Source organism: Staurois parvus, unplaced genomic scaffold (assembly GCF_062004578.1).
Source record: "Staurois parvus isolate SC_StPar_1 unplaced genomic scaffold, SC_StPar_1.0 ptg000282l, whole genome shotgun sequence".
Lineage (NCBI taxonomy): Eukaryota > Metazoa > Chordata > Amphibia > Anura > Ranidae > Staurois > Staurois parvus.
This window is the reverse complement of record NW_028318078.1, coordinates 12,599,417-12,616,670: the sequence shown is the minus strand read 5'-3', so window position 1 is coordinate 12,616,670 and position 17,254 is coordinate 12,599,417. Positions and strand designations below refer to the sequence as shown.

General features: G+C 41.6%; 1 protein-coding gene across 1 annotated transcript in view; it reads right to left on the bottom strand.

The window, feature by feature from the left end:
* The window catches only part of IFT27 (intraflagellar transport 27), a 73,829-nt gene extending 58,082 nt beyond the window's left edge, over positions 1-15,747 (bottom strand). The window contains exon 1 of the mRNA XM_089681950.1: positions 15,512-15,747. Within this exon, the coding sequence (XP_089538076.1) occupies positions 15,512-15,545 (34 nt within the window). The 5' untranslated portion in view covers positions 15,546-15,747. The remainder of the gene's footprint in view (positions 1-15,511) is intronic.
* Between the last annotated feature and the right edge of the window lie 1,507 nt (positions 15,748-17,254).

The following is a 17,254-nucleotide window of genomic DNA, read 5'->3' as shown; positions in this document are numbered from 1 at the left end:
GAGTCCTTGTGCACAGCGCTGGATTGAGGTCGGACAGAGGTAAATATAAAGGGAATGCATTAAGGTACAAAAACCTTAAGGGTCACTTTACGAATGCTTGAAATGAAATGTTTAAACTGCAAGCATCTAAACATTCTGTGTTTGGAATAGTATTTCAACATTTGAAAGGATTGAACACGGTCTGTTAAAAATTTTGAAAAGCTAGGCAATGCCAAGGTACATACATTCTTTAAAGTTTCCAGGCGAGTCAAAGCCTGGGTTGAATGCTGGGTTATAAAATAGACAGCAAAAAGATGTGGGGAAAGAAGGCCACTGTACTACTTAGTGCTATCCAATATTCTTACAGAGTAAGAGGGGAATGGATACGGGACCTGTTTTCTGTCATTGGGTCTCATCCAAAGAAGACTATTCATTTTTAGATCAGTGATATGTGAAGTATTATTTTGGAAGATTAGGTAATCTCAGGCCACCTTATATCTATTCTGGTATAAAATGGATTTCTGGAGACAAATTGAAGTTAATTATATAAAGTGTGTATGTGTAGCTGGGGGGAGTCTTGGACTGGCAGCACCCGATACATGTAAAAAAGTTTTAGATGGCCAAGACATTTTTCACAGCTGCTACCCTCCCAAAATTAGGACAGGTTGTATTGCTTTCACATATTAGGAAATATGGTGAATTTGCCTAAGCAGGAAGGGGGTGTGGGTTGGGGTAGTTAGCGGCATGCAGAGTATTATAAGAATTAGAAATGTTTATTCCTAGGTAAGGGACTGTAGGCAGAACACAGGAGAAATGACAGAAGCGGCATAGTTGGGAAAGTATATGATTGAGAAGAACGATATTAAGAGCTTTTGATTTGCCATTGTTAAGCTGAAGGCCAGAAATAGTAGCAAGAGGTTTTTAAAGTCCCAATAAATTTGGGAAGGAAATGATCAAGTTAGAAATACACTGCTCAAAAAAAAAATTAAAGGAACACTTAGAAAACACATCAGATCTCAATGGGGAAAAATATCATGCTGGATATCTATACTGACATGGACTGGGTAATGTGTTAGGAACGTAATGATGCCCCATTCGGATGCCCCATTGTTTAATGGAAATTAAAAATTGTCAACCTACAGAGGACTGAATTTAAAGACACCCCGAAAATCAAAGTGAAAAAAATGATGCAGCAGGCTACTCCATTTTGTTGAAATTTCACTACAGCCCCTCAAAATGGTACTCAGTAGTTTGTATGGCCCCCCACATGCTTGTATGCATGCCTGACAACGTCAGGGCATGCTTCTAATGAGATGATGGATGGTGTCCTGGGGTATTTCCTCCCAGATCTGGACCAGGGCATCTCTGAGCTCCTGGACAGTCTGAGTTGCAACCTGGCGGCTTCGGATGGACCAAAATGTGATATCCTAGAGAGATCATTCATTTTGATTTAGGTCAAGCGAGCATGAAGGCCATTCAATGATATCAATTCCTTCATCCTCCAGGAGCTGCCTGCATACTCTCGCCACATGAGGCCGGGCATTGTTGTACAACAGTAGGAACCCAGGATCCACTGCACCAACAGTCAGGGTGCCATTGTCTAGTCCGTAGAGGTTTGTGCGTCCCTCCATGGATATGCCACCCCAGACCATATTTGACCCACCACCAAAACGGTCATGCTGAACGATGTTACAGGCAGCATAACATAAGGGTCTCCAGACCCTTTCACGTCTGTCACATGTTCTCAGGGTGAACCTGCTCTCATTTGTGAAAAGCACGGGGCACCAGTGGTGGACCTGCCAATTCTGGTGTTCAATGGCAAATGCCAATCAAGCTGGAGAACGTCTGGCCCTCAGTCCACCTTCATGAAGTCTGCTTCTGATTGTTTGGTCAGAGACATTCATACCAGTGGCTTACTGGACATCCTTTTGTAGAGCTCTGGCAGTGCTCTTCCTGTTCCTCCTTGCACAAAGGAGCAGATACTGGTCCTGCTGATGGGTTAAAGACCTTCTACAGTCCTGTCCAGCTCTCCTAGAGTAACTGCCTGTCTTCTGGAATTTCCTCCATGCTCTTGAGACGGTGCTGGGAGACACAGCAAACCTTCTGGCAATGCCACATATTGATGTGCCATCCTGAAGGAGTTGGACTGCCTGTGCAACCTCTGTAGGGTCCAAGTATCACCTCATGCTACCAGCAGTGACACTGACCCTAGCCAAATGCAAAACTAATGAAAAAGGGCAGAAACGATGAGCAGGGAAAAAAATGTCACCTGTAAAACCATTCCTGTTTTGAGGGTTGTCTCATTGTTGCCCATCTAGTGCACCTGTTGTTAATTTCATTAAAGCCAAAGCAGCTGAAACCGATTAACAATCCCCTCTGCTGCTTAATGGACCAGATCAATATCCCAGGAGTTTAACTGACTTGATGTTATACTCTGATTAAATAAAAGTGTTCACGTTTTTTGAGCAGTGTTTGTAGAATGGCATAATCCACAAATATGTTAATTTTTTGGTTTGTTTCCAAGTATGTTTCTACCAGGATATTTGGGTTGGTCCTGATGAGATGAACCAAAGGCTCAATCACTAACATGAAAAGTAGCAGAGATAAGGGACATCCACGTCTTAAAATTTAAAAGCAAACCACGTGGCGTTCAATACATATGTCAGCACATCAGGTAGGAGCCTACGTGCTGACGTTACGCCGCCATGTCCACGTGATGGTCCTGCGGCCAGCTTTGTGAGTGTTTTTATCATTTTATGCATTGAGCTCCACGTGGTTTGCTTTTAAATTTTATTAAACCTACTACACTACATGAGGTTGTTTCTGAGCTCGATCTCTGAGCTTATCCTTTAGGAGGAACCCTACCCTGAATACTGTGGGCTGAACATGGAAAAAACTTATCCCTGAGTGGCAGTTTTGTTTCCTTCTGATTTTTTGCTGGCTTCTGGGGAGATCCTACCCCTGGGCAGACCTGTTGGTAGGAGTAGTAGAATCGAGCAAATCTTCCTGCATATGTCAGTCCATTTCATGCTGTTTTGATACTTGCTCCTGGTGAGTGCATAAGGGTAGAGGAATTGAGAAGACGTCACCTTTTCCTTTGTTGATCACATCACTATTTGGGATTATTATTAATATAATTTTTCCCTGTTTTGGGATTATTTATGATTGCACACCAACTGGTTTGTTCGTTACTGGTTTATATATATTCTTTACATGAGAGTCACAGATGTCACTGATATGTATGTGCCTTTATTGGGTTAATCACATCACACATTTGGGACTATCAGCAATTCCCCTTATCTGGGGATTTTCTATTATTGTGCATTGTTTTTACGTTTATATTCATACCTATTGTTATCCATTTACTTTCTTCAGGTAAGTACAACTTGTTTGTTATTTTACAAAAAAAAAAAAATTAACCTTTAGAATCACTAATAACAGGCACTTTTACCCCATTTCTGCCCAGGCCAATTTTCAGGTTTCAACGCTCTCACACTTTGAATGACAATTGTGCAGTCATGCAACACTGTACCCAAACTAAATTTTTAGCATTTTGTTCACACAACTAGAATTTTCTTTTGGTGTTATTTAATCACCACTGGGGTTTTAATTTTTTGCTAAAATTAACAAAATGTTAATTTAGCAAATTAACATTTGCTAAATGTTGAAAAAAATCTCCACATTTTTCTTTGTTTCTGTTATAAAAATTTGCAAATAAATAATTGTTCTTCATAAATTCAGGACAATATGTATTCTGCTACATTTCTTTGGTGAAAATAACCCAAATCAGTATTTATTTAGTCTGTACTAAAGTTATAGAGTTCACAAACTATGGGATATATCTGAAAATTGATCAATCCTGAAGTACCGACGGCCAATCTAATTTCTTGAGGCCCAAAAATGTCAGAACAGTACAGATATCCCCCAAATGACCCCTTTTTGCGAAGCAAACAGTCTGACGTATTTCATAAGAGGCATGGCGATTTTTTTGAAGTTGTAATTTTTTTGTCATGTGAAGAAATTAAAAAAAAACTATTTTCACAATTTTTTTTGTTTTACATACTGTCACCAGTGCAGTACAGTGTCATCATATAACTGGTGTAGTGGTTATTAGGGACACTGACTGGTGACAGTAAGAAAAAAAATTGATAATTAATAATGATTGGTCACAGCAAGATACATGGTACTGGAAACGGGGTCGGTACACAGCGGAGCAGGAACCTAGTTTTGAAAGGCACCCAGTCCCACTTCGGGCCAGTTTTCCTCCCCACAGTCTTCTGGGACACATCACAGGCCCCAGAAGACTGTGTGACAATTCACAATGCGCATCAAGCAGTGGGTAGTCAGCAGGGTCCCGAAAGGGGCATAGCCGGCTGTTCACAGTTAGAATCCCAGTGCCAGGAACCCGAAGGCTAGTGAAGAACTAGTCTGGGTGAGGACGGCACTGGATCCCTGAACTGGTAAGTGTCCTTTTATGAAAAGTCAACAGATACAGGATTTGTAGCTGCTGACTTTTCTTTTTCCAGAGTGAAGAACTACTTTGACAACAATGAGTAATAGGCTTGTTGCTTAAGGAGCTTGTCACAGATCCCCCACACGCCAAGCCCACAGCGACTAGCTAACCAAGGCACACACGTGCGGCCGTGACTTGGGGTAAGAGGGAATAAAGGGGACTTAACTTTGAATATATAAAACCGTATACAAGATCAGCCATGATATCCTTTCACAGCCCGCACTACCTTTTGGCCACCACCAGAGGAAGACTCCAATCCAGCTGGTCGACCACACACTGGCAGATACAAATCTTATATACAATCTGGTGCACTGACTGGAGTTGAGGACCAGCTTAGCAACTACACACCCTTCTAGAGTCCCTCCAGCTATCCTACAGCTTGAACCCCGGTGTTAATCACTCTTCCACTGTCCACACACCTCCACACCAGACACACCACAAAAGGTAGCCTGCCACCACCCAACAGTTTATCCGCAGAACGGTCTGCTGGGACACCCCACACACACAGATCTCCGCCTGGCTGATCTGTTACCTTTTACAATCTGCACACAATCTGCCCACAGTGCAATTGCATGCAGACTGGCAATGAGCTTGACCGAGCGTTTAAAGGCACTAACATACAATCCAATCTAATCTCTCCGATCTAATCTCTCCGAAGATATGAGCCCGTGCTTAAATACACAGAAGTCACTAATTAATTTTCAGATTTAATTTCCCGAAAGTGAGCAGTGCATAAAATATGTACAAAATATAAAAAGTTACAGAAATACAAGAAGACACACAAATGATTATTCACTATAAAATAAAAGGGAATAAAAAACAGAGATAAAACTTTTACAATGTCCCAATGCCCGGGTACTCCATTTATGGGGATATGGATGTAAGCGGGACATTAGTCTTCGGCCAATTGACCCTGAGGGCGTTCCTGCGCCCGCCCACAGGATGTTCTGGGTGCTGACCTGCCCAAGTTCAATTGGGCCAAGACTGGCTTGAAACACCAAGTCGGGGATTGGATTTCCGACACCAGCGCATCAGTCCGATCGCGACAGCACCATACACTGTTCAACTGTCGCACTCCAGTGCCACCTAACCATTTCCTGCATTTTTCTGGCATTCTACCTAAGCCACAAATATGGATTTCATATGTCGGTGTGGCGCACAGCATGCACTATTGGAAGGAAGCATTTCCATCTCTCTGCAATTAATATTTTAGCTTTTATGAGAGATGAAATATACCCCTTTGATGTATGTAGACACTTTTAGCTCCCCAGACAGATCGGGGACCCCCTGCTGTCATGAAGCCCCAAATGTCTCAAGCCATTTCCTTTAAACCAGTTTCACCAGAAGGTGACAAAACCTCATTACCACTTAGGTGTCACATCCAGAGGAAGCTGGCTTTTCAGATGCTAATTGATGAGCCTCTGTGTCCCAGTACCTCTGACTGAATCCATCTTTAATGACAATGGAATGCAACTACAGTTATGATTACATATTGCTACTGATCACATCTTATCGACTCAAATCTGTACATTTATGTCACATGTGAATGCAACTACGGTTACGATTACATATTGCTACTGATCACATCTTATCTACTCAAATCTGTACATTTATGTCACATGTACGTTACATCATGTCACATGTATGTTACAGCGCTATAATGGTATTATTGTCTTTCTGGCTGAAGGCAAGTAAAGGAACATCCCTGATCAGTGGGGTAATATCCAATTCATGGCCAGACCAGACAGTGCAAGTAGCCACAAAAAAAGAATGCCTTCACAAATTATTTACTTGGAGATCAATGCTAAAGTTCCATGCAGTTCAAACGGTAACACAGCAATCACAAATTCCCAGTATAGAACCAATAGATAAGATAGGGTCAGTATTTTTAGGCAATGAATGGTATTAATGCACAATCACTGGTCAGTAGTGCCTGATAGGGAGTGGTTAGAGTACACTGGAGGTCTAGAATATTTTGGGTGATTCCTCTTACTCTTAAAATTTGATAATTTAGAGCAGGCGTATTCAACCTTTTGACTTTCCTGGGCCACTTTGGAAGAAGAGGAATTGTCATGAGCCACAGATAAAGTACACCAATGGTAAGGACAGCTGGTGAGCAAAAAAAGTCTCTGATATAGATAATGTACCTGAATAATAAAACATCATTTTTCTAATATTTGTGATTATAAAAGTACAAGAGGGCACCTTAAAAGTAGTGTGATATTTGACACCGTTTTTGATAAACTAACAAATCAATATCTAATTCGATGGATGTAGTAGCAATTCTCAATTCATTCTCAAGGTGCTAATTGGATATTTATTCCAATTTTGCCTTTCTTGTGCTTCATCCTTGAAAATAGTTGTTCACAAATATACACTAGGTGCTGCCGAAAACTGTTGATGTGATTGTGAAGAGTGGAATATTTTTCTATGGTGCCATAAAACTTATAAAAGTCCAGTAAAGAGACAAGTTTTCCATGGCCGCATGTTTCGCTAAGTGTAAACGCCACATTCATAGCTGACTTGGGCCACAGGTTGGACAACCCTGATCTAGAGCTTAGAGTTAAATGTGTCTAATCGAAAGACCAATATTTTGTGTTCTTCTCAAATCATGAATGTTGCCATCATGTTATCAACTACAGTGAATACCTCATCTACCCTTGATTCCAGGTTGGCCATTTGCTGGTCAAGCACCCAGATTATTCTGGAGAAGCCTGCCATATGTTTAGAAGTTGCACAAAGCACCTACTGTAGCCTAGTTTCACTTTTTAGACCTCACCAGCTGGACTTTCTAGCTTTCCAGTAGGTGCCATTTTGGTAGAAGCCTGCCCTAGAGCTTCCTTAATGGTGTTAGGCTGTGCTTGCTTGTCTCTCTAGTCAGGATCATCCTGGGAGCTTCAGAGGGTGCTAAAAAAAAAGGCTGGTCAGAATAAAGTGAGAATGGCTAGATCAGTCAACACAGCACTTGTTGAAGCGTGTTCAAAGCCTGCTGAAGCTCGCTAGCACTTGAAAGTCAGCACTCCCATTAGGATCTGTGTTCAACATTTACAAACTGGAGTTGAATGGTATTTTAAAAGTTTCAACAAAGCTGGCTGAAAGCTTTGCAAATGCTTTGTCAAAGCTTTCTGTTCACACTGCTCTGATACAAGCTGAAGCCTGTGTGTACATGCCAGTAGAACTGTTCCCTAAAGACAGTCCTCTCCATTAATTCTGCGGACGCCACCATACAAACTTCTTCACAGATTTTCACAGTTGACCAGGGATCAGCTTTTAAAATCTGAAGCAGAGGGTCAGAATGACATTAGGACAGCTTGAATTGTCTCTAAGACAGCAATGGCAACCTCATTTTTTTTACTCATTTGATACTTTTTAAGCCACTGACCCAGAGCAAGAATACAAGTAATGAGTTTTGACTCTGAGTTCATTTGCTGCAGGTCAGGGACTGACAAAGCCTAGAATTCAAAAGGAACATTTAAACACCTAGCATTTTTAGGAGGTGGCAATGAAGAATGCAAAAAGAAAATGGGATATGCTGTATTTGCCTGGGAAATGTAGGCCTAAGAAACGTCTGTTCCTGTTGAGAACTTTACATGATTGCTATAAAGGACTGAGGAATACCAACTTGTTTCTCCTTTGCTGGCCAGACTGATGAGGGCAAGGTGTCAAAGGGAGATTGTACAGCATTCCTGGTAATGTCTTACTGATCTGGCCAGTGAGGGAGCCATGCCATAGAAATAGGTGAGTATTTCCAGCCCTACCTAGGATTCTCTAACTGGTGAGGATTCTTAGTGTGACACAGGCATGGCACATTCAAATCCGTGGGGCTGAAGAAGTTCAAACATGATAAAGCAATGTACCTTACATCATATTGAGTTATTTTTGCACAGTAAAAGAAAAATAAATAAATAAATAAAAGACCCACACACAAATAGAAAACCTCCGTATACACTATCCCATACCTACAGTTGATCCAGAGGAAGGCAAAAACCCCCAGTAAAGCATTATCTAATTTGCTCCAGTGGGGACAAAAAATCCTTCCTGGTCCCTCAACAGGCAATCGAATATTCCCTGGATAAACTTTACCTATAAATATAGGAATCCATTTATATTACATGCATTTAGGAAAAAATCTAGTATTTTGTTTTAAAACAATTTTCTGTGTTGGCTAGAAGCAGCTCTAGTTCCTTTTATGGCTGGCCATACAGAGAGCACATCCTGATGAACTGGCCAAAATGTGATCAGTGAGCGGCTCTGTCGATTGCCCCCTGCCCAACATTCCTTAATTGAAAAATCAAAGGATCTGGGCAGAAAATTGTCAGCTAAAGGGCACCTGCAAGGACAGTTCAGGTACTTTTGACAGCCAATGGGACCAGTTGCCATTACACAAAAGCCGCAGCAGACTTGTTTGCTCCACGAAGTGTAATGTGGAAACCTACAGGATGAGCAGAAAAACATCTATAGATATATATAGGACACAGGCACAGAGAACTGTTGTCTGTACACCTCGATCGATCTTGATCACTGTATTTAAAACAGTTGTAACTTTCAGCCTAGTAGCGGTCTATCCTCACTAGCAGATTCCACTTTATGGCTGCCTAGACTCGCTCAAAGTAGTCCAGGCCGCATGCTGCATCAAAGCTGGCTGCTGCTCTGGACTTGCTGCTCCTGGTTGCTAAGCAACCAATGCTACAAGCCTGATCTGCGGTTCTGCTAACAGCATTCATGCAAGCGTTGTTCCAGAGAGAGAGCCTCTGCACCTGCAAACCCTGACTGGATGACAGTTCACTAAAGCACTGTGTATTAGAAACACCTGCTAGGTTTTTATTCAATACAATCATGTTTTCACTTTTTTTGTATCCGTGTTGGTGATCCCTTTCAACCTTTTTTCAGCCACTTCCCTTCTACATGCACTTACTTCAACATCAGCTGCACAGCATTGATCTGGACTGGTTTACTGTATTGCTAACAATTAGGGATGAGCTCGCATTTGTTCGAAACCAGATTCATGTCCAGCACTCATTTGTGGACCAGTATGGATACAGTATATGTATCTATTATAGCTACTGCCATTGTAGCATGTCTGAACATTCTGACAGTCTCTTGGGATAAGGCGTTCGTAGAATTAAAGCTGCTGTAAAGGCTCAAGGCTTTTTACCTTCATGCTTTCCATGCATTCCTCTGCCTGACACAAACAATAGAGCATTATTTATTCTCACTGACCTTTTCTACTCCCACTCAGTTCGGCTCTCCTAAAGTCTAAAGGACAGTTTGGAGACCCCTGCACTAGAAGATTTACAACAACAAAAAAGTTAGGAAGCTGTATAAAATCTACATAAAAACAGAATGCAATGATTTGCAAATCTCATAAACCAATATTTTATTCACATTAGAAAGCAGAAAACTTATCAAATGTTTACATTTAGAAAATGTACCATTTTAAGAAAAAATAAGGTAATTTTGAAATTCAAGGCAGTAACAGGTCTCAAAAAAGTTGGGACAGGGCCATGTTTACCATGGTGTACCATCCCCTCTTTAACAACACTCTGTAAATGTCTGGGAACTGAAGAGACCAGTTGGTGAAGTTTTGGGAGAGAAATGTTGTCCCATTCTTGCCTGAGCTTATACTGCTCTAAAACCTGGATATATCTTTCAGAATTGATGGTGCCTTTCCAGATGTACAAGCTGCCCATTACATACTCACTAATGCTGCCCCATACCATCAGGGAAGCAGGCTTTTAAACTAAGTGCTGATAAAAAGCCAGAAGTTCCCTCTCCTCTTTAGTCTGGAGGATGCAGCACCCATGATTGCCAAAAAGAATGTCAAATTTTGATTCATTTGACAAGAGCAGTTTTCCACTTTGCAACAGACCATTTTAAATGAGCTTTGGCCCAGAGAAGATGGCAGCATTTCTGGGATATGTTCAGATATGGCTGCTTCGTTGCACGATGTAGCTTTACCTTGCATTTTAGGATGGTATGGTGAACTGTGTTCACAGACAATGAATTTTGAAATTACTGAGCCCATGCAGTGATGTCCATCACAGAATCATACCTAGTTTTAATGCATTGCCATCTGAGGGCCCACAGATCACGGGCTTCCAATACGGAGTTTGGGTCTTGTCCCTTGCGCAAAGAGATTTATTCATATTCTCTGAATCATTTGAGGATATTATGTACAGTAGAAGATATATCTAAAGTCTTTGCAAATTTACGTTGAGGAACATTATTCAACAATTTTTAGATGTAACTTTTTACAGATTGGTGAACCTCTGCCCATTTTTATTGCCGAGATGCTCTAGCTCTCGAAGATGCTCTTTTTATACCCAGTCACGTTACCGACTTCCAGCTCTTGCTTGTTATTATCACTTATTAGCCAGCTTTTTGTTGCCTTGTTCTAACGTTTTTTTAGACGTGTTGCTGCCATCAATTTCAAAATGACCTGGTTTCTTAAAATGGTACATTTTCTCAGTTTAAGCATTTGATATGTTTTCTATTTTCTATCATGAATAAAATGTGGGTTTATGAGATTTGCAAATAATTGCACTCTGTTTTTATGTAGAATTTTCATAGTATCCCAACTCTTTTGGAATTGGGGTTGTTGATGGGCTTGACTAACAAATGATTTGTCTCTTCCCTCCAACTGCTACTTTGTATGGACAGCTTGTTCTGCTAAAGGAAGCTGAAAATGAAAACACTTACTGATTGGACCACCAGATAAAAATAAGGGAAAAAAGCTTAAAAAAGAATACCTAATGCAGCCATCACATCTAATAATTGGGGTAAGCTGTAATATATTACATTTTTGTTTTTGGGTTAAAGTACACAAAAAAAAAAAATGTTAGGATTTGCTTACGGTCTATTAGTAAACCACACCTCCCATCTATGAAGCCACACTTATGCTTCACATGCTACCAAAGTGTCTTAAAGTGGAACTTAACTCCAAGAAATACTCATCTCTTCACTCCAGTGAGGAGGTTGTTAAATCCCTTGCTGGCCACTATCATCATCTACCCAGCATTTCTATTTTCCAGGTTTTAGACCCCTTAACCTCTTTACAACTGCCCAATACATATAGTACTATGCAAACGTCTTAGGCAGGTGTGGAAAAAATGCCACCCTTTGCCTTCAAAACAGCATCAATTCTAGGTACACTTGCACACAGTTTTTGAACTCGGCAGGTAGGTTGTTCCAAACATCTTGAAGAACCACAGATCTTCTGTGGATGTAGGCTGCCTCAAATGCTTCTGTCTCCTCCAACTCCATTTGCAGAAATGCAGCCCCAAAGTTGCAAGGCACCTCCCCCATGCTTTTGCTACAGCCAAATATTTCACATTTTGAGACATCAGTCCACAGCACCTGCTGTCATATTTCTGCACCCCATTTCCTATATTTTTGTGCATAAGACATGGAAACAAGTATAAGTGACTCAACTATGCATGAAAACATAGGAACTGGGGTGCAGAAGTATGGCAGCAGGTGCTCTGGACTGATGTCTCAATACTTGGCTGTAGGAGGAGGCAGTTTGTTGGCCAGAGGGCTGGAGAACAGTACAATAATGAGTGTCTGCAAGCAACAGTGAAATGTGGTGGAGATTCCATGCAAGTTTGAGGCTGCATATCTGCAAGAGTTGGATATTTGATCAGGATCCTTGTTGTCCACAATGCTGAGAAATACAGGCAGACACTTATCCATCATGCCATACCATCAGGGAGGCGTGTGATTGGCCCCAAATGTATTCTGCAGCAGGACAATGACCCCAAAAATACAGTTAATGTCAATAGGAACTATCCTTAGTGTAAAGAAGAACAAGGAATCCTGGAAGTGATGGTTTGGCCCCCACAGAACTTTGATCTCAGCATCATTGAGTCTGTCTGGGATTACATGCAGAGACAGAAGGATTTGGGACAGCCTACATCCACAGAAGATCTGACTTGCCGAGTTCCTTCAAAAACTGTGTGTAAGTGTACCTAGAAGAATTAAATCTGTTTGAAGGCAAAGGGTGGTCACACCAAATATTGATTTGGATTTCTCTTCTGTTCAGTTTCTTTCCATCACGTTCATTGGTAAAATTAAACTATTATCACTTCTATTTCTGAAATCATTCTTCATTTACAGCATTTTTTAACACATGCCTAAGACTTTTGCACAGTACTGTATGTGTGGCAGCAAAATGGTGCATTTTACAGTGATTGTAAACCTGTAATTTTTATTATTTTTTTAAATAACAAATATGTCATATTTACCTGCTCTGTGCAATGCTTTTGCACAGAGCAGTCCAGATCCGCCTTTTCTACAGTTCCCACCCAGTGCTCCTGGCTCCTCCCCTCACCAAGTGCCCCATAACAAGCTGCTTGCTCTCCATGGACATACAGAGCGTGGCTCAGCCCCACCCACCACTCCCTTCTCACTGGTTGTGATTGACAACATCAGGAGCCATAGGCTCCCACCGCTTTCATTGACCCAATGAGGAGAAAGAGAGCTGCTTCTGGGTAGGTGGGTGGGAGCTACATTCAGAAGGTTATTTAATGCAGAGGATGCATTAAAGTTGTTGTAAACCTCAGACATAAAATATGAACAAAACATATTCCTCTATAGTGTGTACTTGTCTCAGTTAGCAGCACTAAGTGTTATTTCTGTCGAATGTTCCTCTGCTATAAGCATGAATCACTTCTGACAAGTTTTCCTGACACCAAGAGGAAAAATGGTGACAGAGGAGGGAGCTCCATCAAGTGACAGTCTCAGGTCTGTTCCTGTGTGGAAGGGGTGTGTCTCCTCTCCCTAATCAGCTCTCAAAACTCTCCTCACTAGGCTCTGCAGAGTGTAACTTCAGCTCTCCGCCCCCTTTTTTCTGAACTCTCAGACAAGCTGTACAAATTTTGGCCTTTGAATGGTCATAGAGAAGAGAAGACTGCAGATAAACAGGTAAAACTTACTAAGAAGGATTTATTTCATCTCTGTGCATCACCTGAGGCCAGTCACTTCACTGTGTACATGTTAGGCCTCATTCACACTATAAATGCAGAAAAACTGATGAAAACTGACACGCAAATTTCACTTGCAGAAACATCAGTTTACATTAGTTTTCATGCGCGCTTCAATGAGTTTTATACACCTTGTAGATTTTAGTGTTGTGATGTGAACGGGGCACATAGAGAACAATAGATTTCATTGTGCCCTTGCAGAAAAACTGACATCTCCGTACCATGGTGTGAATGAGCCCTAAGAGTGTACAACCACTTTAAGGTAAAAACCTTCTGCTGTAACAACGTAAACAAACGTGCTGGGAGTGTCCTCCCCACAGTGAGAAAGATCAGCAGCCAGTAGGCTAGTGGTCACATGACTGCTGATCTCTCTCAATTCCCACGCATTCTGAAGTTTTTTTAACCACTTCAATATCAGGCACTTTTACCCCCTTCCTGCCCAGACCAATTTTCAGGTCTCAGCGCTCTCACACTTTGAATGACAATTGCGTGGTCATGCAACACTGTACCCAAACTAAATTTTTAGCATTTTGTTCCCACAACTAGAGCTTTGTTTTAGTGGTATTTAACTACCACTTGGGTTTTTATTTTTTGCTAAATTAACAAAGATAAATAAATAAAATGTTTGAAAAAAAACACGCTTTTCTTTGTTTCTGTTATAGAAGTTTGCAAATAAATAATTGTTCTTCATAAATTTAGGCCGAGATGTATTCTACTACATGTCTTTGGTGAAAATAACCCAAATCAGTATTTATTATTTAGTTTGTAGGAAAGTTATAGAGGTCACAAACTATGGGATATATCTGACAATTGACCAATCCTGAAGTACTGACAGGCAATCTAATTTCTTGAGGTCCAAAAATGTCAGAACAGTACAGATATCCCCCAAATTACCCCTTTTTGCAATGTAGACAGTCCCACATATTTCATAAGAGGCATGGCGAGTTTTTTAAAGTTGTACATTTTTTTGTCATAATTTTTCGGAAAATGAAGACATTAAAAAAATTATTTTCACAATTGTTTTTTACATACTGTCACCAGTGCTGCACAGCATAAGCATATAACTGGTGTAGCGGTGATCAGGGACACTGACTGGTGACAGTACAAAAAAAAAAAAAATTATAATTTGTTTTCAATTGTTTTATTATTTTTTTCTCTTTTTTAAGATTTATTTTCATATTGTACTAAGACCAAAGTAGTATAATGTTACCATAGTAACATTGTACTACTTTCGGGAAGTGATCAGTATTTTTTTTTTTACAATTTGATTGCTTATAGCAAAGAGTTTCTTTGCTATAAGCAAGCATTTAACTGAATGAAATCGATTCATTCAGGTTTTTTTTTTTTTTTATAATAGCTGTGATTGGCCACTACTAATCACATGACACAGATGGGCTGTGCATGTGATCGCTGTGACCATTCATAGCTAGACACACTTATATACAATGGATGGCATGAAAGGAAGCCATCCATTGTATACAACTGTCATGTCACTTGCTGTGATTGGTCACAGCAGGTCACATGGTACTGGCAACGGGGCCGGCACATAGATCTGTCATCAGCTGTGTCCAAGGTACACGGCCAGTGACCGTTCTCGCCACAGCGCGGCCCTGCAGGCACGCGCAAAGCGCGATCCTGGAAGGACGCCATATGGCGGAGGGAGGAAGTGTTCGCCCGGCCAATATTTGACCATAAGCCGGGCGGTAAGTGGTTAACGTATGTTGGAGCGGACAGGAAGAGGTCAATTGTCCAGTCTGGAAATGATGTCATCTTCTGAATGCTCACAGGAGTCCGTCATTCCACCACAACCAGAGTGTGCAAGGAATGCACGCTAAACTGCGCATGCGTGGCTCTGTGTGCATTCAATAGAAGACTGTGAGCAGGCAGGTAAGTGTTTGGTATTGCACAGTGGCCATGTTATGTGTCTTCTACAATAAAGAGCTGCCTGCTCACAGACTTGTATTGGTTTACTTCCACTCTAATATCACCGACAGGCTAGAACAGAGATACAGGAGGTGAGTGGAGTCAGGACACTTACCGGCTACTACGCACTTTGCAGACAGTTTCACCATTATGCTGGGCACCTTCCTACAAAGCTGATGTCACCTCCCCCCTTCAGTGTCAGGACGACCAATGTCCTCTATTGTATGCCGAGACAGCCCTTCTCTGAGCTCAGCACCGGTCCCTAGAAGCTCTCCATCGCCTTCCACAAGGTTGAGCTGTAACGCTTTGTTTACACTCCTGTATCCCAGAGCAGCGTGCTCGTGCACGATCTCCCTATTCACACACTACACGCTCTCATCTTTACGCACTGCACATGCGCGAGTTATTGTGCACGCGCCTTTAGTCACACAGTAGACATGCGCGAGGTTGTGTGCAGCTTCCTTAGTTACACAAGGCACTCATGAGGGATCTTGTGCGCGCTTCCAACTCTGCCTGCTATTATGTGGGCTTTGCTGAAGTGTGCACACTGGGCTCCTCTATGATTGACTCTTTCATGACTAGCAGCTTCCTGGTGGCTGGCCATTGTTAACCCTTTGGAGACCAGCTTATAGGCAGCTGGACAGGTTTAATTGTTTTGTGAGCGGAAGTGGGTGCCTGGAGAGGAGTAACCTGGACTGACCTCTAGTGTCAGCAGGAAATCACCTATGTGTATTAACCCTTGACTCACAGTGTCTCCCCCACAAGGGCCATTTCCATGGGTACGTGCGTATTTGTGGATGAACACAGGTTTTTGCTGAAGAAGAAGATCATTCAGGGAAGACGTTTGCATTTAGACAAAAGTATTTGCTTTCACGTGTTTATAATTTTTCTTTAAAATGAATGGCTACACGTTAACGTTTGGGTTGCCGCCTCATCCCTACAAAACCGAACACTTATTAATTATACAGGTTCTGTGGCTGTTTAACCCTTAGATGCCGAGCGCACACAAATATGCGGCCTCTCTGAGTCTGGGCCTTGACACCGAGCGGCTGTATATTTGCGTACCATTTGCAAATACATGTGCTGAGAGTGCACGCCCTGCGCTCCCAGCACATATGTCCGTGACTCACGGAAAGTTCACAATCTCCCCTTTTAAGATTATGTGACCACCGTGACAGCGAATCACGGTGGTCACATGACCCTAAAACACCACCTCCCGGCTTCTGAAACCTCTTAAAGAGCCGGGAGGCGCCAGTGTAAAGGGGTTAAGGTGGTAATTAAACACAGTGCCTTATGTGCATTAAATTTAATGCAGATAAGGCACTGAGTTTAATTACCACCTTAATAAACCACATAACCTAGCCCCTACTTTACTTCCACTTGCCATATGCGAGCAGGCGAGTAGAAATTTTGAGGCCTGTTTAAATAACCATAAGTAAACCAATAATATTTTATATAAATATCAAACACCAAAGTTCAGTCACCAAGAGCTGCACCTAACAGTCCATTAAAGTCCCGAATCACACACACTAGTGGGAGACAATACCCCCAACAAAGGATAGACACAATGAAGGGCAGGACAGCTGGTCTTGATTGAAGTTGTAACTGCTGAAAATCACCTCAGGAGACAGACATTATATAGGTAGGCAAAAGTCCAAATTGGTTGCTGTTTTCCCTCCGAAACCCCCTAACAAATCTTAGTGCAATGTGCAACAAGCTGATCATCTGATAGTCTGTCTAGACAGAGGAAAGGAGGACCTGAAATAAATAAAAAAAAAGGGAGACAAAAACTGCCCAGCAACAAAAGACCTTAACAGCTAAACAAGCTTTATTTAACTTTAACAAGGAGCGCCAGGGC